Raw genomic sequence first — 25355 nt, forward strand, 5'->3', positions numbered from 1 at the left:
TATTTTTTGCAGAGCAGATGACCATAATTATGGCATTTTGATACAAATAGCCTACGATAAAATAAAATTTACTGCTATCTGATCATTTAGCACATTATACCTGAGTTTCACCATGTTCGTTTCTTCTCAACTATACAAATATAGAAAATAATTTAGATTTGTAGAAAAAATATTTTACTTAAATTGATGACTGCCTGAGAGTGCTCTATGCGTCATATATTCAGGATCAGTAAACAAAGTAAACAATCCTTAACCATTACATCAAACCTAACGTTGCGACATGCTTAAGCAGTAGGCTATGGCTTAGTTTTCGTGAAGGCTTCTCATCCTGTGTACAGTACTAGATATCTTGGATAAGGCAGCGTCGTCTTCTTTCAGAGATGTGCTTGTCGTTTGTTACTAAAAAAAATTAAAATTGTTGCCGAATATTAGAGCAGAGCATTAGACAGAAACAGTATAAAAGTACAGAAGCTATGAGACACAATTATGTATAATTAGTTAAAATGAAGGCTATGCTTCAAATAGGCCTATGCAAGCACAAAAAAAGTTATCGATCCAAAATCTTAGTTGGTTTGCAGCTACAGAATGTTTTACGTTGCCCAATGTGTAACTTAAATTATGTACAAGCCATTACCTTGCCCCTGGGGGGTTTGAGGTCATGACCCAAAGTAAATACTCTTTGGCAGCCATGCTGTCTAGAACTTTGGTGACGTCACTGGTGAAGCTTCCGTCTACGTGTCGTCTGAAGCTTCTTTTCCCCTCCACAGTGTCCTCTGCAAATCTGATGAGCATACGGTACATTGGTCACAAGATTAACATGGGTGTCATTGACTGAAAGCAATTGCTCGTTATGGGTTATGGATTGAATGCACAATATCATGTGAACCACACATCAGCTAATCACAGTCAAGCTATAGTGAGAGTAGCCTAGGCAATGCCATTGATCATGAAGCAGTGATTTTCAGGAATCGTACAGCATGAGACTACACCTTGATATAGGTGTTTATGTAGGCTAGTCTAGACATGACAATAATTTCTGCAAGTATCCTGTTTGCTCATAATCATCTTTTGAAACCCATGACAACACACATACGTTCAAATATGAGTAAACGCAGTGCAAAGTTTCAGGGGGTTTATTTGCACGATCACATGAAATATCAACACAGGCCTTGAGAAATGAAGAGTAGAAGCAAGAAGGAGATGGCATGGCTCCGGAATGATTAAGCAAGCGGTTGATAATAGTTTCACCCCTCGCGCTCTCTCTCTCTGTGTCTCTCAGATTTTATCTCTTCTTCATGGTACAGTTAAGACGTAGGTAGTTGGTACTGTAGGTGGAAGGGGAATTGCCTACTCTCTCCTGGCTCTGCCTGACTTGAGCCAGGTGACGAAGTCTTTGGCTGCCTGGTCCTGCAGGTAGGAGCTCACGTCGCTGGTGTAGGTCCCGTCAGCGTGGCGTTTAGAGGTGGTGCTGATGAGAGCGAGAGTAATAGCAGGAGGCAGAGGAAAAAAATCAGTTTAGAAATTGTGAAATTACAGTTCTGTGTAAAGCCAACCCCTTACATGAACCCGAAAGAGAGAGCAATGTGCATGAATAGATTGGAAACAAGAGAGTTTTTGAAGTACTGAATGGTGAATTATCCAAGCAAAGGCATGTCGGATACTAATTGTGTTTTATGTTGCAAGATTTTATTCTAATACATGTTGCACATGCTGACACACTCACCCACTCCTCTTGGAGTTCATTAGCCACTGGACGAAGTCTTGGGCTCTCCTCTCCTCCATGTAGTTGCTGTAGTCATTGGAGAAGGTTCCCTCTGAATGTCTCTTCATGTTAGACAGCTCCCTCGCCTGCTCCCTCGCCTCATCTGCTATTGTATCTGCTGTCTGTAAGCTGCAGAAAAAACAACATTAGTCTTTGTTTTGTACCAGCCACACGCTTACTGTACATGTGCATAGTTTAACTAGCGATTTTAAATGACCTTGCGATAACAATACGATTAAAAAGGGATCTGAAGTCAATCCAAAAATCATTTTTCATCTAAAACAGTAAAACTGCTGTACCTGGAGTTGTCCTCAGCTTTTAGAGGAACTTGCCAGCTGTTCTGAATGATGACAAACAGGAGAAGAGGCGCAAGGTAGCTGATTCCTTTCATTGTTACAACCTGCCAAAGGACCACAGCACAGACACACACACACACAAACACACACAGCATGAAATCACAATTTACTGCAGCCCCTGGCCCAAGTGTGGTTGTACTGTTCAAAGCCCATGCCACACTTTTCAGAACCCAATACCAGATAATAAATCTAAATAAAAATCTAAATAAAAAGGCTTGCCCCAGGGAACGGACCAAGACCTCCATACTTCCAGCTCACCTGTTCCTGTAGATCCAACTGAGATGACAAACTGGGTTCCGTGTGAGGGGTTGGTTGCTTGCAGCTGTATCTTGGTGGCCTGACAGGTAGTGGGGGTTTATATAGCATGGACGAGGACAGGTCCACTCAGGTCTGCCTAGAACCCCTCCCCCCCCCCCGTCCTCACACACACACACACACACAAGCCCTCATTACTCTCAACCCATTACTCTCAGGGCTCATTGGTCTGCATTGGCAGAAGCTGCAGTCAAACGTTTGTTTAAAAAAATAAGATGTGGCAGTATCCATGAGATAACAGCTGTCACTTAGGTGAAGAAACCAAACAAGGTGCCATCCTGTCAAATAAGAATTGAAAAAATACTGAGTGCTACTGTGTCATTGATGGTTGTGTTATTTACTGTAATCATGTAGCTGACACCCAATATCAAGTTGGCAAGTGTACTTTAAAAAAAGAAAGCCAGTGAGTGGAAATTTTTGGAAATGTGGTGCTGTGATTTTCCTTTAAATGTCATTTGAGAAAAGGTCAGGTTTTTGCCTTACTTGTTTTCATACACATAACAAACATTTAAGTGTCTTTCTTATATACTGACACCTTTTTTACTCAGGGATCTTTATTTTTTATTTTCTTTAATTGTTTTGATTATTTAAATGATAAAAAATAAAAAAGTTTCAATATTCCAGTTAATTCAAATCTGCCAGAATACGTATTGGGATTGTTTGATTAATATTCAAATTCCACATAGCATACTATTATTTTTAATAAAATATATGACAAATATATTTTTGTTTAGAGAACAATTTCAAAAATAGCGTACAATCTTCTTTACATTCAATGGCAAATACATGTAGTCACATGCACTGTATTTGTATACACAATTCTAGAGCAATATAGGTTTCCTTTTATCTCAGTCAAGCCATTGCTCCAAAAATACAACATCTTGTGTAATCATAATAATGTTTCTCAATATTTATAACATATTTTCCTTTTTCGTCAGAAAGACCTACAGTAAATACACGAAATCACAATAAGTTAACCTTTTGCAAAAGGTTTACTTACTTACATCGCTCATCTTTAGTGTGCCTATTTGTAGCTCATTAAGTCATTAAAAATGTGATTCAGTTTTTCAGTCAAAATATTTATTTTCTTATTTAGCCGACATAAAATAATAACTAAGGGTGATTTTGTGGCTGGCTTCAGGCAAAGCACTTGAGCAGGAAGTGACTCATGTGAGTGTAGACGTGCTGATTGGCTGATCCTCCTAGGCCATGGTCCTCATCTGTGTACCACTAGGGAGACACAGGGGGGGGGGGAAACTTAAACATAGAAAGAAGAAATCTCTTAAATGTAACTTTAAAAAGATATGAAAGGCATACAGAACGTTCATCAGAATACAAACCATCGCATCGAAGTCCACCTGTTCGTCCACCAAAGCTTTAGATATCTGGGCAGCTTGCTGGAAATGAACATTATCTGAAACAAAGACATTGATGTTGACCTTTGTCGAAGACCTGCCCAAAATAACGTACCTAGATCCCGATGGAGTTATCAAAATGTTATTTTCAATCATCTTTCTTACAGATGTACTTGACTGCTTACCATCTGCTGTGCCATGGACCAAAAGGTACTGCACTGATTTGAAATTCTTGGCCCTCTCAGTAACCGTGGAGTTCTGGAAAATATTAACAAAATTCAGTACTTTCTGTGAAATGATGTCTGACAGAATCTTTTTTTATCAGCCTTTTTTGTAAACTTACCAAGTACAACTTGTTCTCGGATGGTTGATTCATGTATCGTTCGGTGTAGATCGTATCTAGAATGATGTTACAGTTAACTAAACGTTCAGACTGAAATGAACAGTGAATACATTCATTATTTAATGAATGATGGCATACCATAGTATTCCCACTTGGACACTGGAGCAACTGCCATTCCACACTTGAAAACTCCACTTCCGGCTCCCAAAACCATCGATGTAACATAGCCTCCATAAGACTGAAAATAATCATGACTGAATTTGATATTTAACTCAGGACAAACTTTGTGTATAGTTCAAGTGTGATCAAGTATGATCAACTATAGCTGGTCAAAAACTTACCCAACCCCAAATTGCAATTCTTTCTTTATCAATGAAGCCCATGTTTGTAAACTCTCTAAAGGTTGAAGGGAAATAAGAAATAAAACAATCAGCAAACCATATTTGCAATTACATGTTGTAATCCTAAAATTCGTGATTGAGCACTCCTGTGCCAGGGAGTGTATAACAGGAAGCGATGACGCTGAACCAGAAGGCGTTAGGAACGCGGTGCTGGAGCCAAGTACACCTGACCTTAAAACAATTACGTCACACAACCGCCGCAAACACGCTAAACGTCTACGTCAAGATCTACAATCAACACAGAAGTGTTTCAATCACGCGTGGATTACCGAGGCGAGATCTTAACGCCGGTCTGTGTAAAAAAAAGTATTTTCCTTACTTTGCAGCTGTTATCTGATCTTCCACCTCATACGTTCCCAGGCGCTGGTAGATTGAGTGCATTAACTCATCGCCTTGGTAACCGCTTCCTCGGCCATCAAAGCTGGCGACGATGATTTTCTCGGTGCTGGCCAGGTATGTGGCCCAACTCAGCCGGTAGCGGAAGTCTGCCTTCTGACTGCAGGGCCCGGCGTAACTTCAAAACAACATTAAAACAAGTTTCTTTGAACCGTTCCTTGACTCTGATCGCCGAAAATCTGTTTATGCGCTTCTAATCCTTGATCTTCGGCAGTGCTTTATATAGCCTAATGCACTAGGCTATTTGTATGTCTGCTTGTGAAAATGTTAAATGTGACCCAGTGGCGAAAATCTGCTATCAACTTTGGGGGGGACAATTATATGACATTTTCTCAAGAGCAATTCCTGAGGGGGACACCAAAATTACTGCTGTAACACATAGCACATTAAAAAAAAAGCACCATTGTGTCCATAATCAGCAAAGCGCTTTCATTGCGTATTAATAATATTATTGAAATTACATAGTTATGTTTACAGTGATTTATTGGGGGGGGGAATCATATTTTTCCCAGGATGGGGGGGTCGTGTCCCCCCCGGGATTTCCACCTATGATGTGACCCCATGTGCAGCTATGAAGACAAGAAAAGGGACAAAATGGACACTAGTCTGTATTATTTTATTTTTTTACTAATTCAATTAAAATTAAGTATTTAAGATGAAAGGTCTTACACATCTATGAGTAATGGATACTTCTTTGATTCGTGAAATCCTGGAGGCAACGTCATCTGGTACCAGAGATCTAGAGAGAGGAAGATCACACCCCCTCATTAAATCATCACAAACCCAGATGCTGTGTTCGATTATCACAGGTATCTTTTCAATTTATGAATTATTTTAACCATTATATAACCAGGAAGGGCTCATTGAGATTAGAAATCACTCTTGCAAGCGCGTCCTGGCCAAGATAAGCAGCACCAAGTCATAACAGTTTTACAGTATGTAATCAAATGATAAGAATCAGTACTGTGTCCTCCTAGCTTGATGGTGCCTCGTCGCATGGAGGGCATGTCAATGTTTGACAGAATGTCATCCAGGACACTGTTGTCTTCCAGGATCTCCACAGACACTGTGAAGAGAAGGAGCAGGCAGTGAAGGAAGTATGTTTGGAAGGACACAGGTTTCGACTTGATTTCATTTAAAATTCAGTCGACCCACCTGGAACTTCGACACGGTTGTCTCTCAGATCGTGTAGAGGAAGACCGGGACCTGTGGACGATCACGTTTAGATGGAAACCACGCACGGGAATGGTCAATTATGTATGTGTGAGAAACTGGGTGTTTGTTAGCCGGAGGAAGCTGTGTAGACAGGAGCACGGGTGTTAAAATGCTGCTTCTGTGACATGACAGCAGGCTTGAGGAGGCTTGATCAGGCTTGAGCTTGTGAGGTGTTGAGGGAGGGCGACGGACCGTAACAGTCCATCCGGAAGAAAGAGGCATCTCGGCTGAAGTGCACTGAGTTGTACTGACATCTGTCCCCGTGCAGGGGACACGTTAGACACTGGGGGGCAGAGGGGGGGCCTCCGATGGAGATCCTACACACACACACACACACGCAGGCACACACACATTCCAACACAAACGCGCGTACACACAGACAAGCACACACATAAACATCCACACATAGTACGTTAGGCAAGGCAATCCCTAGGGTGATAACTGAGGTGAACCTGTGATAGTCCTACTTGTAGACATTCCTCCCTCCAGGTTTCCCATCATGCTGGTTACTTGAATAGTACCTGTGCAGAAGAATTACATTCAGGTTACATAGGCGTTGTTATCTGAGTGTGTGTACAGTCTGTGTGTGTGTGTGTACAGTCTGTGTGTGTACAGTCTGTGTGTGTGTGTGTGTACAGTCTGTGTGTGTACAGTCTGTGTGTGTACAATCTGAGTGTGTGTATAGTATGCGTGGACGTGTCATAACTTACACAACATTTTTTGTAACTTTCAAAATGTCAAGGACCTCCCATTTTCCTGAGGTGATTGCTGTTGCCTTACCCTGCGATTAGAGTCAGAGTCATAAAGGTGTGCATAGCATCAAAGTAGGTTTCCTGACGTGAGCGTAAACACACGCTACTTACACCTGTCACATGATGGAGGTGCTTGTAACCAGCAGGGTCACTCATCACCAGGTAAAAGCTACTCCTGTCCACAGCAAAGGAAGGACTGGGAGGGGAAAACTAGGAATGGAAAGAGCATCACATCTCTCTTAGAAAGCCGACAAAAGCTGATGAGACATAACTAGAATTGAATCTAATTAAACAAGATGTAACTGTCACGATGAGGCACGTACCCGTCCAATCCAGCCGGTCTGGCTTTCCAGATGAAATGTCTGAGCGGGAACAGAAAAAAACGATAGTATTTCTTTCTTTCACCAACTGTTTTTTACAGTTGGTGTCACACAAGGTCAGAGAGAGAGAGAGAGAGAGAGAGAGAGAGAGAGAGAGAGAGAGAGAGAGAGAGAGAGAGAGAGAGAGAGAGAGAGAGAGAGAGAGAGACGTGGGCGGTCGTTTTGTAACTTGTGACGTACGTCGTTCTCGCTCCATGTATTTCCGTCAAAGTTGTAGATCTGCAGGAGGAGATGGTTCTGTCTTCGGTTCAGCCACTGGACAGCGACGCGCTCATCCGTGACCCAGGAGACCGTGCTTAAATAATGATCACTGAAACACACGCACACACAACTTGTTTGCTTTGGGTGGTTTCTAAAAAGGTTTCAAACAAAGAAACATGTAAAGAATACTTTATTTCTAAACTGATGTGTACCCTGCGCCAATGGAAGATGGAACGAGAACAGGTAACACTTTTGAAGTGTTGGTCGCATCGACCACAAACAGTTTCACTGTTGGGTTAGGAGTGCCAGGCTAGAAAAGCAAAGAACATGGATAGGATCACTTGACGATATGGGCATGATTATATATTCATTTAGCAGACACTTTTATCCAAAATCATAATAGGATGGGATTCAAACCTGCAACCTTGAGCCCTAGCCCTAGCCCTAGCCGAATGCTCTACCCGCTCTGCGGGTTCAAATCCCTGTCTGCATGTATCTTTGGCTGAAAGCTAAATGAACAGATCACATCTGTATTCCATGTCTTTCTGTGTGTGTATTCCTGGATGTCCTACCTTTGGGTATGGGATAACCACCGTCTTAGGATACTGTTCCTTCCCGTACCAGGAGTACTCGATGGTGTGGACTTGTGTGTCGTTAAACTCAGCAAAGGCCACATACCTCCCTCCTGGTGACCACCACAAGCCCTCGTTGGATGAGAACATCTCCTCTGAGCACACAGAAACCAAACAGCAACCTGTTAACACCCTGGGAAGGTTCCCATCTCTACATGGTTAGAGGGTTGAATTGCAGACTGAGGGTTGATGAGGATTGGTACAGCTCAGTGGTTAGAGCATTTGACTGCAGATCAAGATGGTGTGGTTCAAATCCCTCCGATATGGTGTTTTGGATCAAAAGCTTCTGCTACAAAGACACATTATGTTACATGGAGTGAATGCATCAAGTTGGCAGTTAGATGTAATTAGCTGAGAGTAGTGCGTGTCATTGTGAGGTTCTTAGATGTACGAAGTTATGATGAGTTCTGATGTTACTGTAACAGACGTGGTCTTGCAAGCTCTGTCAGAGGTTTCGGGCAAATCGTCCCGCACTGGGTTCGAACTTACCACCTCTGGCTTCCCAAGCGCCACCACTACCAACTACGCCAACAAAAAGCTAGCAATTTGTTGACGCAGGTGGCCTGTTACATACCTGAGGAGCGAGTTTCACCACACACCGGCTACATTATGTCATAAAAAGTTATCTTAATGTTGTGTTATAATAAGTTAGGATAGTAGAGTGTCATGCTAGGAGTCAGAATCTCTCACCCTCGTACACCCAGTCTGGGATGCCGTTGAGGAGCAGGTTTTCCTTCCCACTTTCCGTCACCCTCGCAGCTGCCATGTTGGGGCTGGCCTTCATGTACACGTTGTTACGCCAAACATACGCCTGAGGAACGGATGGCACCGGCCTCAGGTTAAGATCTCCTGGTTCAGCACAGTGCTGTGGGTGCATGCACTGAAGACAGGTGGCTTGGACAGAACTTTACATAATCCCAGATCTTGACAGAAATGGGCCTGCCGTTACAGAAACAGAACGTAACGTCCAACCTACCATCCTGTTCCCCTCTGGAGCCCAGGCAAAGAACTGGACTTCTTGTGGAATGTCTGTCATGAGGAATTTTCTTTGACAAAATGTAAACAATTAAGTGTTTAAAGGTTTACAAAATAAAGAAATATTTAGAAGAAAGATCAATGAAATGTTAAGATTACGAGGAGAGAGAAGGAGTCTTACGAGGCGCCCACATCGTAGAGGGAGAACGAGGCAGTGAATGAGTGTCTCCACACCTGTCAGGGACAAGGATGCAGAAACAGTCACATGACCTGGTGAATACATCACATGACCTGGTGAATACATCACATGACCTGGTGAATACATCACATGACCTGGTGAATAAATCACATGACCTGGTGAATACATCACATGACCTGGTGAATACATCACATGACCTGGTGAATACATCACATGACCTGGTGAATAAATCACATGACCTGGTGAATACACCAACATACCAACCGAATACATGAAACCATTACCTTTGAGTAGTTGCTCATGAAAGCTACATATTTGCGATCCGCAGACAGTGAGTAATCATAGGCAGCTACTTCAACCTGTTTTTTTTGCAAAATAAAATGTGTGTTATATTTAATGATACACACACACACACACTCACACACACTCACACACACACTCATTCTAAATACATTGGGTGTGCTGATCCCCTTCCATACTGAAATATTGTAACGACTCATTCTGTTCATTACATTCACATATATTCATTTTGCAGACGGTTTTATTTAATAATATGTAGAGATAGAGCATGAAGCCTAATGACTGCAGCAGTAAACATCACAAAACACCCAAGCACACACATACACACACACGTACACATACATAGAGGATTATCTTACAAATTTGCTGCTGGTCAAGAATTCTGAGACATTTCTTGTTATCACGTTGTGGAGGAAAACAGAGCCATCTTTTTTATGTAGATATTCATGGTCTGCAGAAAAGGAGAACGCGAAGATTCATTTTGGACACCACTTTTTAACCAATTTTCACCAAAAAAAGCAAGACATTCTAATTCGATTTTACTTTCAGGCCTCATTGTACCCACTGGTAGATCCAACCCCAATCTCCCCATGCTAAAATATATAATTTTTGACATTAAAGTAGGCTACATTTCATACAATAATAGCCAATTAACATTATTATTATTGCCAATATTTAAACTACAATGTTATAGTAATTTATGGTGGCATTGGGCCCCCCCAGCCCCCCCCCCCAGCCCCCCCCCCCCCAGCACCCCCCAGCCATCCCCGTCTAGATCCGGCCCTGGATTTACCTGATATCCAGCGCATGTTATACGACCGGGGTCGTATAGAGCTGTTGAAGTAGTCATTCAAGGTGAAAGTTCTTAGATTTGTAATGTTCTCCTCTGAAATATAGACAGTTTTAGACAAACAACTTTTAGTATGACTAAATGGACATGGGGAATTCAACGATGTAGGGTAGTCAGAAATATGTTGGTTTAGAACAGCCCGAAGATGAGATAAAGGGCTGATACTGATCTTGGAGTATGATCAGATAACAGCATATGACAGCCTTTTTATGGACATTACATCTTTTAAACAGGGTAAGCTGTGGATTAATGTAGGAAAGCACTGTTTCACCACAGACTGGTTGTGTTTACGGCTATCCGTATAATATTTGAGACTAGTTTGAAAGCTATATTAAAAAGCTTACCTTTTAAAAAGAGTGCAGTTGGAACTGCAATTAACGTGACAACCACAGTTAAACCCAAAAGCCCCAAAAGCAACTTTCCGATGCTGCTCTGTGAAATAAAGGAAAAAGTATACAGGCTGATATAAAACACGCAATACTTACCTTGATATGAACCATAACAATTGGCTACTTATTCATGCGAAAGATAAATGCTAGGCGTCTTTTGATTATTATTGTATTGATTAAAAATTACATTAACTAACCATGGTGAGAGACGGTTCTTGGCAGATGTTTTGTATAATTTAAATCTCATTCAGCCGTAACAAAACACACGTCACGGTGTCCCACGTTCCTGTTCAAAGTGATGTTGGATTAAAGAGTGTTCTGCGCCGAAGGAATTTCTGTTAAATATTACCCCAACTATTTCAAAGGTGGGACAATAAAGCTCCGCTGGACTAAAGTTCGTAAAGTTGAAGGGTATTCATTTATTGGCACATTTTTTATGAGGAAATCCCCTTAAGTTTTTAAACAATTTTTTTTAAAGGTAAAGGTAAACAATTCCATTTATTCCCAGTTAATTTAAACCAGAGGTTATTGGTGACATTGGTGATTCTTACTGTACATTGTGACTAATCGCTGCTCTCCAGCACCGCGGACCTGGTAATTAAGGCAACATCACGTGATTGTGTCTCTATGAGAATGAAACATCATAATCTACTGAAATGACCTAGCCATGTTAGGTCAGCAAATACTGGTTTTATTATGAGTAATGACCCATCGTTACAAATGTCATGCCATAAATGATAAAAATCGTAATAATTTATCAACATAGGCTATTTAATGACCCTCTTGAATGACCATCCATTTACTCTGCAGTGTATGTACTCTGAAACATGCATTGTACTCTACAGGGCTGAGCAGGCCTGCATGCCATAAATGATGTTGACAGACACATTAATGAACTTCCTTTTTGAGTTTCCAGGTCAAGTTCCTTTCTCGGCATTGTATGAGAACAGAATATTTGCGACGTCACGTCACGTCACATAGTCTACACACATCAGTGTCAGACGGTAGAAACTCCACTCCACCAAAGAGTAAGTTCTTTGACTCCACTTATTATCCACTTGTATATTATATTGATGTTGTCACTGTTTCCAAAGCCTATTTTGTTCCATATGATGACATCACAATTGTTCTTGTACGTTATTCTGTATTCTGTCACTTACTCCATAACATTTCCTACGCTCACAATGACCTTTGTGCAGCAAAGAAGCGGATGAAGAAAATTATAGTGATAGATATACATTTGACCATAGATGCAGACAAGCAATTTACAGGGGGATATTAAAAACAAAATAGCTTTATTTTATTTTTTGGGCCGACGAAAGCTCTTTTAGTGAGTCATCTTGATCTTAAGAGAGAACAATTTGACTGCACCTTACTGTACGGCAGGCCTATCTTCAGACTAAACGATCACTTACTGTACGAGCACACACACGATGGATCGAGGATGATAAACGCTAAAAGCCTGTTAAAAGCTTAACAAATATCGTACTCTCTCTTTATGGGGTGAGCGCTATTCCACACTATTCACCCAAAGCCGGATATCCTTTTGCAAACAAATAGACACTCGTTTTAACCCCAAAGCAGTAGAGTTGGAGAGGAATTTCACAAGAGATCACTTCCATTTATGCGCTTATGCTTGATGGTAAATGCTAATGAAATTGTTTACAGGTGACACTTTGTACACATTAAGGGTTTTTATTGGACTCAGATGTGTATTTGTGTGTGCTTCTACTTTTGGTTGTGTGTGTGTGTTTCTACGTTTGGTTGTGTGTGTGTGGTGTATCGTTGCCTGAAGATTGAGGCTCATACTGTAGCTGCAAAGCAAATGTTTATTCACATTGATAGACAGATGGGCGGCATGCGCTACAAAGATCACTATCATTCATGATTGCATTTGTCGCTGGATGTTAGGCTACTGTTTATTTGACTTTGTATTTTCTTTTGGTTTATGAAATACAATGGTGTTCTTTTTTTTTTAGGTAGCCTATAGATTTTTTTGTTGTTGAAAGATTGAAAAAAATATATATTTAAAAAGTAAAAAAAACAAGAAACTTGTATTTTCGAAAAAAAGGTTTAGTAGGCCTATAAAGAATATACAGGAGGGAACCACTTTCCTCAGGCCTCCAGGGAAATCTGTTCCCCCTGTGTTCTCCGTGTAAAAGACTGGTGTATATATGAAACTTGTTATACATAATGATCACAGTAGCATACATCACCAGCATCACTGTATTGCTTTATAAATGGCCAGACTGTAATATACAGGGGGGGACCACTTTTCTCAGGCCTCCAGTGAAATCTGTTCCCCATGTGTTCTCAGTGTAAGATACAGGTGTATAGATGAAACGTATGACACATTATGATCACTGTAAAATAATTAATGAAAGATGAGTAGCCTAAAATTATGGCACCGACTTGCCTACTTATCGTACAGTACAATAACTTTATGCCTGCAACAAAACGTAAGGTTGTGTGTTAAAAACGACACACACAATAATACAATTTATAACAACAAACTATAATATAAACAACCGTCAGAACAAGACAATGCTCACGGAGAACTAGGCATTTTCAGTTCAAATTGGGATACCTTACTGTAAATTACAATAGCGCTACTACTATAGGCTACACTAGACGGATTAGCACTTTACAGACTCTGAAAAAAGGGACTGACCAACGATTGAGCAATACAACTTACTAGACTATACTTTAATGCCTGAATTTGAGTGTAAATTAACCAACATCAAGAAATGTACCTTATGCTCATGGAAGGTAGGTAGAGCACACTATTAGGTAATACACGCAATTATATAAATCACATTCAGTTCAACCAAGCAACAACAGAATACATATTTCGCGCACGTGCAAGGAAGGGGGAACAGGCAAAGAATATAAGTTCTTTGCTTTGGAACAGGGAAACTGAATTCTCCAGCACTTGTTTCAAAAGCATCTAAAGCGTCCTCTTGTGGCAAAATTCCTTGAGTTGACAACGATCCTCCCACCCATGCACTTCCTGATTGGCTATCGTACAGTATCAGTCAATCAGCCCTTGACTTCCGCCTTCTTTTAGCACCTCGGATGTGACGTACCTGGCAGCTAGCTCGGTAGAGAGAGTTAACTGCATGTTTCGACGAACATCTGATTGATAGTTAACATTTAAACGTAATAGTGAATCCTTTCGTTACTATTTGTTATATTTCACACAAATGGCTTACCCAGGATATGGAGGGGTGAGTAGATCTGTATAGATCGGGATGTAAAGACAGCTGTGAAAAGGGATGGCCCCTGATCTCTAGCTAAGTAACTAGCTAGATAGCGCCTGCAGGCTCATTTCAGCAACTAATCTCTCTTCAGGTTTTATGTAGTGAACTACGGAGGAACGGGACTGATAACCAATGTCATAAACGGAAAGCCCTGAGATTAACGCGTTAGACAGGGAAAGAGTTGTAGCTGACTTGGGTAGCACTCTCCGTATTTCTGTATTGTTGTTTTTGATAACTGAAATCACGTAAATGTTCAATCTGAAACGACTTTTGAAACGATAACATTTAGATGTTTTCTTGGTCATTTTCGTGTCCGACATTAAAGCGCTTCCTGCTTCTCATAGACTTACGTCAGTCCGCATTTGTAGGCCGACCCCAAATGGTCACGCTTGGTGGAGATCGTTTGAGTACATTGAAAAGCAGTTTAACGCACGTATTTCGATGAGACAACAATTGTATTTGGCCTATTCGCAATGCCTACATATTTGTTTTTATCTGCCACCTGTAAAGCCAGTAGTTTTAAATGAAAAATAATTAACCAGCTATTGTGTCTCTCCAATTTCAGTATGGGGGTCCAATGCCAGGCATGCCACAGCAGGGAATGGCCATGGGGGGGCCTATGGGAGGCCACATGGGGGGGCCACCCCCAGCAGGCTACTCCCAGTATGGAGGGGGCTACCCAGGAACATTTGGGGCCCCTCAGCAACAAGCAGATCCCATGTATGGGTACTTCACAGCCATAGCAGGCCAGGTGAGGGATATACAATAATACAATATTTAAAATTAATGTAATTTGATCAAAATATACTTTGGTTTTTGTTCCACACACTGTTTAAGGTAACATATCAACCTAACATGGCCTAGTTGATATAATGGGTCCCACCCTCATGTGTTCCCAGTCGCCCCAGGTCAGGTTAGGGTCTGTGATCTGTTCTTGTGGTTCCTGTGTGCAGGATGGAGAGGTGGATGCAGAGGAGCTGCAGAGCTGCTTGACTCAGACAGGCATCAGCGGTAGCTACACCCGTGAGTACAGCTGACGGCGCCCCCTATCTGGTCAGTACATCAAGTCTATGTGAGGTTTGAAAAGGGAAGTGACTTATTCTTTCTCCATTGACAGCTTTCAGCCTGGACACCTGCAGAATCATGATCGCCATGTTGGACGTATCCTTTCTATGTGGATGTGGCCTATGAATAAATGTGACGTCCTGACTAGCCAGCGAGTCACCAGCTTCCTGGTACTGACAGCTGCAGATGTTTTTACAGTAGAACCTCTTGCTCTGCGGGTTGCGCTCACTGTAGCTGTTATGTCAGGATGTGGTCTGATGTGTTCATGAGTCAGAGTGACTGGGGAGATTATGAAAGCAGCTAATGTCACAAGACAAGTTTATTCTTGCAGCTCCCTGATTCTGAAGAATGGTGAATTATCCAGCATGCATCCTGTTTAACTTTCTGTGTCCTGACTAGTGGCGGGAGAATGTAAGTGTGTTTGCAGTGGCTGTGTCTGTGCCTTGACCCCAGTCCTGTGCAGAGAGACATGACAGGAAAGATGGGATTCAACGAGTTTAAGGAGCTCTTCGCTGCTCTGAATGGGTGGAAGCAGAACTTCATGATGTTCGACCAGGACAGGAGTGGGACTGTGGAGCCGCAGGAGATGGCACAGTCCATCTCCTCTATGGGTGAGCGGGCCACGCTTTACCCACCATTAAAATGTTATTTTGGTGAAGGGCCAGATAAATGAAAAGATCCAGGAGTTTGTTGATTTTTGTACAACGTAAAGTTAATTGCTTTAACATAGGCCTTTAAAACATAGAAGACTAAAGTGTTCAACCACCAGATTGTGTGGCATATCACCAATGTCCTCGTAGTATAGAACAGGGTATATTTGATATATAACCCCCACAGTGGTCAGTGAAAGTAAAAAGTTGTCAGAAAAATAAATAGTAAAGTACAGATACCAGAAAAATCTACTTCCCATCTCTGCCATTGTATAATGAATGTTTTGGTTGTTTAACAGGGTATCGGGTGAGTCCACAAGCGCTGAACGGCATCATCAAGCGCTACAGCAGAGGAGGTCGGATCTACTTTGACGACTATGTGGCGTGCTGTGTGAGGCTCCGCGCTCTCACAGGTACAGACAACCGCTTATCTACCCAGTTATACAAAACACAGACAGTACCACTTCTTCTATGGTGTCTTGGAGAGTTCATGATAAATACTGTATGAGTTCAAGATAGCATTTGGCTATGAACAACGGCAGCGTTTATGGAGTTGATGTTTGTGCTGATCCTGTCCCTGTATGTGGCTGTGCTGTGGTCCACAGAGAGCTTTCGGAGGAGAGACACCATGCAACAGGGGGCGGTCAACTTCCAGTATGATGACGTGAGCATATAAACACATTCCCAACAACGCCAATTCATATGTCCAGTCCAAACTAGGTAGCTACTTTACACACAATGCTTGTTTCTTCTCAGTTTATCCAGTGCACGATGTCCATCTGAGAGCTTGCGTCGAAGACTGCAGGGTTGGAGGTGAGACTGCCAGCCAGTCTAGTAACCATGACCACCACGGAAGGGAAAGGGGAGAACCAATCACTGTTAGCCTATTTACCACTATTAGGGTTTGGAGGTCGACTGAGTATAAGCGACTTGGGTGGAGCCACGCCAGGGAAGAGCCGCATCTTTGCTTGCCTGCCTTGTTATCTTGTATGCAATGGAAGAATATCGTGAAGACCTGGCCCTCAAGGGTGGACTACTAAATGTCTGCAGTGCTTGTTGTCAATTCTGTTGCCAGTGAAACCCAAGCATAATGAAAACAAAGGGATACTGGTTTGGAAATGTGCTGAAAAAGGTGAGGTGATGTGCCATAACAATCTTTCAGATATTTATTCCCTCACCTGTTACCTCGTATTTTATATAACAATATAAAAACTGTAGTATCAACCATATATGCATCTTACGTGTCAAATCAATTTAGTAAATAGTTCATATATAAATACAATAGATATATTTTGTAAAATATATAATGCTATGCATTTTTTTAAGTATGCTTTGCATTATGTTTGTAGTTGTTCTTCGGAGGCCTTTCATTGTTGTTAGTTTGCGAGAAGAAAAAAAAAACTTTCCATACATGCATAAATGAAACCCTTTAATCTTTGTGCATCCATAAGCATGTGCTAACTGGATATACTGATTTTACATTTTTATTTTGTCAATAACTAACCCAGTTGTAACTCAGGCAAAGTAGCACTGTAAACCATAGAGAACCATGCAGTATGCTTTTACTATGTTATGTGTGGTAAAGTTACTGTGGATTGAAAAGTTCGTTTTATAATTACAGTAGTGTTAGTTTTGCTGTATGATGGCTCTGAAAATGAGAGCTATTTTGTTGAGAAGTTATTTGATTGAGTTACTAATGTTCTTGCCAATGCTGGTTTTGTTGCTGTAAAATCACGACACAATAAACACTTTGTATTGAGTGTGCATTCTGTTTATTGATTTATACAATTGCGCAAATGTTTCAATGTATGTACATAATATTTCATTTCTTTAAATATTTCAAGAACAGAAACATTCAAATGAGCTGTTAAGTGTTGCATTGTATAAAATACAGTGGCAAACATTTAAAAAATGCATAAAAACAATCGAACTGAACTAGATTTAAAAAGTGAAATTTCTATCCAGTAAAGCAGTTTCTAATTTCTGTGCAAATGTTTGCAAATCCCACTCAGTCCAGAGGCCCGTTCCGTAGGCTGTGAACATACCAAGTACATTTATACAACATCTGTGTCCTTGGAAAGCATGTTGAAACAACACGCTCTGTTAGGTTTGCGCAGGTACCAGCCCATGTCTGTTAGTCTAGTGTGATGGTGAGTTTGCTTGCTGAGTTATTTACATACACTGGTATTACTATTGCTGAATTCCAAATCCACCCCTATACAGATACAGGTTAGGACAGGGTAATACTTCAGATATCTCTCCGACTCAGGAACGGCATTCTGCTGGCGTCATGCAACCTGCTTGAATTCTACAGTTGCCTAGGAAACGAGAGGTAGAAGGGGGAAGTTCTGGAATTCAGCAGCAAGCGTTCCATATTCTGTTGACGGTGGAAGGCGTGTTGGAGCAGGAATATATCTAGTACACGGAATAAGCGAGAGGATTTGAGAGATATCTGAATACTTGTTCAATAGAAAAATACTCCAACAAATAAATACATGCGTAGATGTTTCTCAGTTGGCTGGTAGGAAATTCCATCAGGGTCTGTCTGGCCCTCCAACTGTCTGTTGTATACTGCTACATAGAAGAGGACGATATGTGTTGTTTATGACTTTTCACTGCTCTTACATTGGGGCTTACAAAAGCGTAATTACCACAAACCACATAGAAAAGTAATAACCATGGAAAATTAAGTTTCAACTTTTAGAAAAATAGGGTTTTACCAGTATTTTCCATTTCTTCCTCTCCCCGCAATCAACTAACATCACAAACAAGTCATTTAAAACAAACTGCCAGTTGGTGTCTTCATGCAGTGTCACACCCCTTGACAGTGGTTGTTGCGTTTGTGTCAATTCTTATAAAACTAATATGACTAATTCATTTGTAACATGCAATTCACCCATACGGTATCAATCTTAACATTGTTCAATAATTTTACATTGCAGTTGGATGCATACAATTGAGCTGGATGTGATGTAGGGTGTATTGTGTAAAGGCTAGTATAGCTAAGGCTAACAGATTGAACTTGTTGCTAGTTCAGAACCCCTAGAATGTCTCTTCTTTGACAATGTTTTAATGTATAGGCTATTATAAAACATGTTATTTTTGGGTTAAGAGTCAATCAAATCTTTACTAGTTGCTAAATATTATTATTATTTTTTTAAGATGAGTAAATAGATTTTCTCTTGGCTTAGAACGGTTAATACAAAATGTGTTCATCTGGAAAATGATGGAAGACTAATCATGCATGGTAAAGACTGTGGCATACTTGTCAATTAGTTAAATTATTTTCAATAGTACATTTGTGTCCACATTTGCGTCCATTTCTCCTTTGATGTGCTTACAGTAGTACACATACTGAAGGTCATACGTGTGTAAGGTGAAGACCAAGACATATAGACACTTCACGTCAAAATAATGTCAATAATATTTTTATGAGTGAATAATTCAAGTTACTGAAGAATTTGCTAAAAGTAGCACTACAAAATGTTTACAGTGATATGCATTTGCGACAAATGTAACTAGCAAAGTTTTACTGATTTCGTTTTAGACAAAACATAAAATTAATGTAATGTGTTATGTTGCTATTATTGCTTTCATGTGCCAAGAGGCTAATATAGTTGAAGGAGATCCCTAATCATCGCACACAAACTTTGTCAACATAGGCTGAACATTTTATAGTTGGTAAATGTTCTTTTAACTAGAGTGATTGTGATTAAAATGAATTCATTTAGCTGACTATTTTATCCAAAGGGACATACAGTACGGGGGATTTGAACCTGCAACTTTTTGGTTTTGAGGTCAAGCACACTCCCTCTAAGCTAAATCCTTCTAACCTGTGGTTTTACATCCGCTGACATTTAATGATTTTAAGTATGTTGATGTTTTGTTTAGGCACAGTATATCTTCTAGACTAGAGTATAATATCTGGCTAGTTGGGTGTTTATCAAGTACATAAAAAGTATTGAAATACATACATGGTGTCTGTTTAACCTGTGACAGGCAATTGAAAAGCTTTTAACTGCACATCTTAAAGATGCTCAGTAAAAATGTCTGAGTTTTTTCAAGTAGCTTTGTCCCAAGAGAACAGGAACAGCGATAAAGGAGCATCGTCAGTCGTCACCGTGACTACGCTGTGAGATGTGCTGTAGGTGTAACATGCGACAGACAGTCGTCACCATGACTACGCTGTGAGATGTGCTGTAGGTGTAACATGCGACAGACAGTCACACCGTGACTACGCTGTGAGAGGTGGAACATGCGACAGAAAACCCTTTTCGAAACATGCATTTCTCTTTTAGGAACGAGCATGTGCCTTGTCTTTCTGGCAGTGTTCATCTGAAAGTATGTACACGGTGAAGAAGAAAATGACAACCCTCAAGAGCCATGATGCAAATCTAACTGTATGTATGGTGAATGTGCGTCGTACATATCTAACTGTGTGTATGTATGGTGAATGTGCGTCGTACATATCTAACTGTGAGTATGGTGATGTCATACTGTCTCCATGGGGACGAGAGAGAGGGACATTTTTTTACTTCTTTTTGTTGTTTAAAAAGGAATGGAAGAGTTGACAGTTTTTCCTTGCATAACACAGTCTCCTTAGACCCTGAGTCAGACTTGAGAGAGGACCTCTAGCGCTCTGAAGAGACAGGGGGGGGGGAGGATGAGAAGATGCAGGCTAAGGAGCCTACTTCCCTGGAAACCCTGGATCAGAGAGGGGTCGGTGGAGCCCCGGAGCTGCAGGGGGAAGTGTCCGGGAGAGAGGCCTGTCTGGAGGAGGGGAGGCGGGGTCTGGGGGCCTGGTCCTGGGCCTGGGCGGTGGCCTGGTCTGGGTTCTGTGGGGGAGACTTGAGGGGGTGTGTTCTGTCGTGTCTGCGCTCAGTGTCAACGTCCCTCTCCCGCTGTTCCGACGGTTCTCCTTCCGGAACCGTTTCCGCGGAGACCGTGCCGGACGTGGAATCTTTGGATTTGTTTTTGGGTTTCTCCATGTCCGGGCTCTGGAAAACAGGTCAGCAACACCACCTCGTCAGCAGCCAGGATCACCTCTCCTACGGTCAAGAACACTGACTCAGCTAATGTACGTTTACAACACTGGTGATCCCATCCACCTTGGGAAGGACGACATGACTGTGTGCACCTGTACACATTTCCTTGGATGTTGGGGTGTGGCAGGATGTTGCAAGGTGGCAGGGTCAGGATCTTACCTGGAGGGCTGGGGGGCTGTGGGTGGCAGGGTCAGGATCTTACCTGGAGGGCTGGGGGGCTGGGGGTGGCAGGGTCAGGATCTTACCTGGGGGGCTGGGGGGCTGGGGGTGGCAGGGTCGGGCTGGCCCCTGACGGCTGGGCTCTGGTAGTCGGGGCTGGAGGCGACGGTGCTGTAGGCCGGGGGACCCAGCGCAGTCTGCCGCTGCAGCAGCTGCAGGATGGCCTGGATGTCTGATGTCATCTGGGACTCCAGCCTGCTCACACGGCAACGCAAACACACTGCGCTCACGCTCACGTCCTCGCTGGGGAAGGGCTCATTGGAACTCATCACAAACTTCCAACTCATCGTTGACGTCAGTAAACACAGACAGACGTGGAGTCACTGTGCTAGCTGCCTTCTGTTACAGCACAGCCAGGTTAGCGATAGCGTTGAACACACACTGCTACTTTGGCTGTAGTACAGCACCTGTGTTTGTACCGTTGAGCATTAAGTCAGTTCTCACTGGAAACACAAGGGGGCACCACCTGCCATCCAATACACAGAGGCAGTAATATTTTGATAGTTTCTGGAAACTAATATAAACTGTCGTCCCTCTCTGATTCATCACAGCTCATCTACAGGTTCATCTCCACGTGGACATGCAGGTAATCTGGCAGATGATTTCCTCCAATCATGGCTTCCATTTATCCGCCTGGCTGAGTCAGTGTGTCTAGAGAAGGGAAGGTGACACCATAGATGTATATAAAGGCTAGATGTCTCGTCCGCGTTGCCGGCCAACAGAGTCGAACGTCCGCACATGGCGGCCATCTTGCTACAGTCAACTCGCTCACCCATAACATTGTGTTGGTGGTACATGTACTTTTTAAACAACCATAACTTGCTCAATTCTCAACCGATTTTTTAACGGTTTGGTTTGTTATCAACGTCAGAGATGTAGTTATGCCACTGCATACTTCTATTCTATTTTAACATAACATGATTATTCATAAGTATGTCTAGTCTAGACTCCGCCGTAAGACATCTAGCCTTTATTTATATCTATGGGTGACACCTAGGGTGTGTGATGTCATCCATACAGGAAGCTGCATCACAGCTTGTCATAAGAGTGCTACTTCTACATCCTCACCTTTCATCCCTCATTTAGTTACTAAGACAACAGTGTAACCTACCATAGTTACGGACCAGGTTACACCAGTGTACACTACCATAGTTATGGACCATTTTACACCAGTGTACACTACCATAGTTATGGACCAGGTTAGACCAGTGTTCACTATCATAGTTACGGACCAGGTTAGACCAGTGTTCACTATCATAGTAACGGACCAGCAGGGGCGGTTCTACACGGGGGCCTACAGGTGCCAGTGCTCCTGTAAAAATGTCCCTGGCCCCCCCTGTGGCCCCCCTGAGCTTTTCTTCTTCTAGTAGTCATCATGAAACGAGGAAGGGACATTGCAGCCTTTTTTGCCCCAGTAAATAAAAAAGTTAGAGAAACATATCAAGGTATTGAGAGAGCTGAGGAGCTGGAAGAGGGAGAGCCAGAGCCGTTTGTATGATTTTAATGTAAAGCAAAATTAAAGTATTTAATGTTTAAATATCATTTGTTTCCGTTTTTTAATGTGCCCCTCTGATTAAACACTGGCCCCCCCTTGGCCCCCCCAGTAAAATTTGTCTAGAACCGCCACTGCGGACCAGGTTAGACCAGTGTTCACTATCATAGTTACGGACCAGGTTAGACCAGTGTTCACTATCATAGTTACGGACCAGGTTAGACCAGTGAACACTACCATAGTTACGGACCAGGTTAGACCAGTCTTCACTATCATAGTTACCATGGTTACGGAACAGGTTAGACCAGTGTTCACTATCATAGTTACCGTGGTTACGGACCAGGTTAGACCAGTGTTCCCTATTATAGTTACCATGGTTACGGACCAGGTTAGACCAGTGTTCACTATCATAGTTACCATGGTTACGGACCAGGTTAGACCAGTGTTCACTATCATAGTTACCATGGTTACGGACCAGGTTAGACCAGTCACAGTGAGCTGCGACCCGGGATTCTTCCCCCCCACACTGTTTTAGCACTCTAGCCAATCAGAGCCAATCACAGCATGGCTGGCATCAGAGTCAATCACAGCATGGCTGGCTAGCCAGTACAGAGAGACAAGCATCTCTATCATTCTGTCTGTGCTGAGCAACACCTGACTGTCCTCACCCCCCTCTCCCCCCCTCCCCCAGGACACCGTCTGATCCAGGAGAGATGAGAGAGGAGGCCTGCTGGGCGAGCGAGCAGGACACTCACACCTACACTCCTGCTAGACTGGGAAACAGTCAGGGGAAGGAGAGAGAGAGGGAGAGAGACACACAGAGAGGGAGAGAGACACAGAGAGGGAGAGAGACACAGAGAGAGAGAGAGAGAGAGAGAGAGAGAGAGAGAGAGAGAGAGAGAGAGAGAGAGAGAGAGAGAGAGAGAGAGAGAGAGAGAGAGAGAGAGAGAGAAGCCCAGACACTGACAATAACACAGACTAGATTAAGGTCTCGTTACTTTCTGGGTAATTAGGCCCCACCCCCACCCAATCCTCCCTAGTGATGTCAGATGTCTTTGTGAATGACTGGGTCTCGTGGGCGCTGGGCTATAAATAGAGAACTCTAGAGCTGTGAGGAGGTGTGGGGAGGTGTGGGGAGGTGTGAGGAGGTGTGGGGAGGTGTGGGGATGTCTGAGGAGGTGTGAGGGGGAGGAGGAGGTATGAGGGGGAGATGTCAGAGGGAGGAGGAGGTGTGAGGTGGCTGTGCTCCTGGTGCTGCTCACCTATTCAGGTGCTCCTGCAGGAGGTCCAGGCGTTGCTCCACCTCTCCGTAGGTGAGGTCCGTGTCGCTGTCTTCCTCCCCGCCGCGGGGCTCCTCTGCTGGGCCAGCCTGCTCCTCCACGCCCCTGGGTCTCCTGCACACCCAGCCCTCTGCACACACACACACATGCACGAATACACACACACACACACAAAAGGATACGCACACACAAACGCATATATGAAAACACAAACACACCCCTGTTCATCACTTCCCTGACAGTGAGGGCAGCTCAGGTTAGTCCAGGATTAATTCAGATTATTCAGCCTCAGTCAGATATGATACGTCTGATAAAGTCTGAGGCTAATCTTGGGCTGTGAGCTACACACCACCACACACTGAAACCACAGGCCAGGGAGCGTGATCAGTCAGACTGCTGACTCACACACAGGTCCACAGAACCTCACGGCAGTCAGCCTCCTGTTCCACCAGCATCACAGGGCTTCCCTGTTACAACACCTCCACACAGGACCGCCAAGGAGCAAGAGAAAGAGAGAGAGACAGAGAGGGGGGTAGAGAAAGAGACAATGAAAGAGGGAGAGAAAGAGGAGAGACAGAGAGGGGGGTAGAGAAAGAGAGAGAGAAGGAGAGAGACAGGAGAGAGAGACAGAGAGGGGGGTAGAGAAAGACAGAGAGAAGGAGAGAGAGAGAGGAGAGAGAGAAATACAGAGAGAAGGAGAGAGAGAGGAGAGAGACAGAGAGGGGGTAGAGAAAGAGAGAGAGAAGGAGAGAGAGAGAGAGAGAGAGAGAGAGAGAGAGAGAGAGAGAGAGAGAGAGAGAGAGAGAGAGAGAGAGAGAGAGAGAGAGAGAGAAGAGAGAGAGGGGTAGAGAAAGAGAGAGAGAGGGGGGAAGATAAGACAGAGCAAAAGAGGGATAGAGAGAGAGGAGGGGAGGGAGGAAGGAAGAAAGGAGGGAGGAAGGAGGGAGGAGACTGGGAGGGAGGAAAGAAGGAAGGAAAGAGGTGTTTGGGTACACAAGGCCAGGTGACAGGCACCGTGTCCGGGTCTCTAGGAACCTTTGTGACGGGAGCCGGAGGGAGAGGGATGACATTTCAAGTGACGCGCGCCTGCTGTGGTGATTACAGGGATCAATAGGCCCCAGGCTACTCTGTGCTGCCTGGTCGCCTGGGAAACATCTCCCTGAGTGAGGGGAGGATGCAGTCAAATCACCATGATGGGAGCCTTCATTTCAGAGCACAGCTGTGGTTAGAGCCATGGTGTTTTATTTGTTCAGTGTCTATTTTGAGAGTGTGTGTTGGCTGGGAGAGGGTCATTCTCTGGCTGGGGAGCGTGCTTCATTCACATACTGCGTTGTACGTATCTACTGAACATGGAATTTTCGTTTGACCACTTGTAAATGAACACGCTTCAATGCTGTTGTTTTGTGTCTGTTTGGATGAGTGTGTGTTTGGATGAGTGTGTGTATGGATGAGTGTGTGTTTGGATGAGTGTGTGTTTGGATGAGTGTGTGTATGGATGAGTGTGTGTTTGGATGAGTGTGTGT

The 25355-nt window shown here is 43.0% G+C and overlaps 4 protein-coding genes across 9 annotated transcripts in view; 1 reads left to right on the forward strand and 3 right to left on the reverse strand.

Moving 5' to 3' along the window:
* Positions 1 to 3: 3 nt before the first annotated feature.
* Positions 4 to 2436, reverse strand: LOC134007730 (glucagon-1-like). The gene is made up of 6 exons (XM_062447386.1): positions 2377 to 2436; positions 2062 to 2162; positions 1724 to 1891; positions 1352 to 1468; positions 635 to 781; positions 4 to 399 (listed from the first exon to the last, which is right to left on the reverse strand). Exons 2-6 carry the CDS (start codon positions 2151 to 2153, stop codon positions 375 to 377), a joined length of 549 nt encoding a protein of 182 aa, XP_062303370.1. The 5' UTR covers positions 2154 to 2162; positions 2377 to 2436; the 3' UTR covers positions 4 to 374.
* Positions 2437 to 3327: 891 nt separating this feature from the next.
* On the reverse strand, positions 3328 to 11127 carry LOC134007723 (dipeptidyl peptidase 4-like). The gene is made up of 26 exons (XM_062447373.1): positions 11019 to 11127; positions 10777 to 10864; positions 10376 to 10468; positions 9942 to 10033; positions 9567 to 9641; positions 9265 to 9317; positions 9085 to 9154; positions 8799 to 8919; positions 8049 to 8203; positions 7689 to 7786; positions 7456 to 7585; positions 7219 to 7257; positions 7007 to 7105; positions 6854 to 6924; positions 6611 to 6664; positions 6336 to 6460; positions 6084 to 6134; positions 5893 to 5994; positions 5598 to 5667; positions 4852 to 5046; positions 4473 to 4527; positions 4270 to 4369; positions 4132 to 4187; positions 3974 to 4046; positions 3774 to 3847; positions 3328 to 3663 (listed from the first exon to the last, which is right to left on the reverse strand). The coding sequence occupies exons 1-26, from the start codon at positions 11019 to 11021 to the stop codon at positions 3571 to 3573; spliced, it is 2235 nt and encodes a 744-aa protein (XP_062303357.1). The 5' UTR covers positions 11022 to 11127; the 3' UTR covers positions 3328 to 3570.
* A 2747-nt stretch (positions 11128 to 13874) lies between these two features.
* LOC134007729 (sorcin-like) lies at positions 13875 to 17556 on the forward strand. 2 transcript variants are annotated; one of them, XM_062447383.1, is made up of 8 exons: positions 13875 to 14048; positions 14647 to 14832; positions 14981 to 15104; positions 15199 to 15242; positions 15610 to 15757; positions 16096 to 16209; positions 16402 to 16460; positions 16553 to 17556. In XM_062447383.1, the coding sequence occupies exons 1-8, from the start codon at positions 14025 to 14027 to the stop codon at positions 16577 to 16579; spliced, it is 726 nt and encodes a 241-aa protein (XP_062303367.1). In that variant the 5' UTR covers positions 13875 to 14024; the 3' UTR covers positions 16580 to 17556. The 2 variants fall into 2 exon arrangements, with proteins under 2 accessions (XP_062303367.1, XP_062303369.1); XM_062447385.1 differs by having other exon boundaries at positions 13878 to 14048; positions 15035 to 15104.
* Position 17557: 1 nt separating this feature from the next.
* The window catches only part of kcnh7 (potassium channel, voltage gated eag related subfamily H, member 7), a 55317-nt gene continuing 47519 nt past the window's right edge, over positions 17558 to 25355 (reverse strand). For all 5 annotated transcript variants that reach the window (XM_062447353.1, XM_062447352.1, XM_062447356.1 and 2 more), the window contains 3 exons: positions 23815 to 23962; positions 21087 to 21255; positions 17558 to 20793 (listed from right to left, as the gene is read on the reverse strand). In XM_062447353.1, coding sequence (XP_062303337.1) covers positions 20506 to 20793; positions 21087 to 21255; positions 23815 to 23962 — 605 coding nt within the window. In that variant the 3' untranslated portion in view covers positions 17558 to 20505. The remainder of the gene's footprint in view (positions 20794 to 21086; positions 21256 to 23814; positions 23963 to 25355) is intronic.

Source organism: Osmerus eperlanus, chromosome 21 (assembly GCF_963692335.1).
Source record: "Osmerus eperlanus chromosome 21, fOsmEpe2.1, whole genome shotgun sequence".
Taxonomy (NCBI): domain Eukaryota; kingdom Metazoa; phylum Chordata; class Actinopteri; order Osmeriformes; family Osmeridae; genus Osmerus; species Osmerus eperlanus.

What these genes read in the sequence shown, in the direction of transcription:
- LOC134007730 (XM_062447386.1), bottom strand. Translation starts at nt 2,153, where the DNA reads ATGAAAGGAATCAGCTACCTTGCGCCTCTTCTCCTGTTTGTCATCATT. An exon ending in AAAGCTGAGGACAACTCCAG is followed by an intron (nt 1,892 to 2,061) that starts GTACAGCAGTTT and finishes TTTTTTCTGCAG; the next exon opens with CTTACAGACAGCAGATACAA. An exon ending in ATGAACTCCAAGAGGAGTGG is followed by an intron (nt 1,469 to 1,723) that starts GTGAGTGTGTCA and finishes CGCTCTCATCAG; the next exon opens with CACCACCTCTAAACGCCACG.
- LOC134007723 (XM_062447373.1), bottom strand. An exon ending in CTCCAGAGGGGAACAGGATG is followed by an intron (nt 8,920 to 9,084) that starts GTAGGTTGGACG and finishes TCCGTTCCTCAG; the next exon opens with GCGTATGTTTGGCGTAACAA. An exon ending in CCGAGAACAAGTTGTACTTG is followed by an intron (nt 4,047 to 4,131) that starts GTAAGTTTACAA and finishes AATATTTTCCAG; the next exon opens with AACTCCACGGTTACTGAGAG.
- LOC134007729 (XM_062447383.1), top strand. Translation starts at nt 14,025, where the DNA reads ATGGCTTACCCAGGATATGGAGGG. An exon ending in TCACAGCCATAGCAGGCCAG is followed by an intron (nt 14,833 to 14,980) that starts GTGAGGGATATA and finishes ATGTGTTCCCAG; the next exon opens with TCGCCCCAGGTCAGGTTAGG. An exon ending in TCATGATCGCCATGTTGGAC is followed by an intron (nt 15,243 to 15,609) that starts GTATCCTTTCTA and finishes AGTCCTGTGCAG; the next exon opens with AGAGACATGACAGGAAAGAT.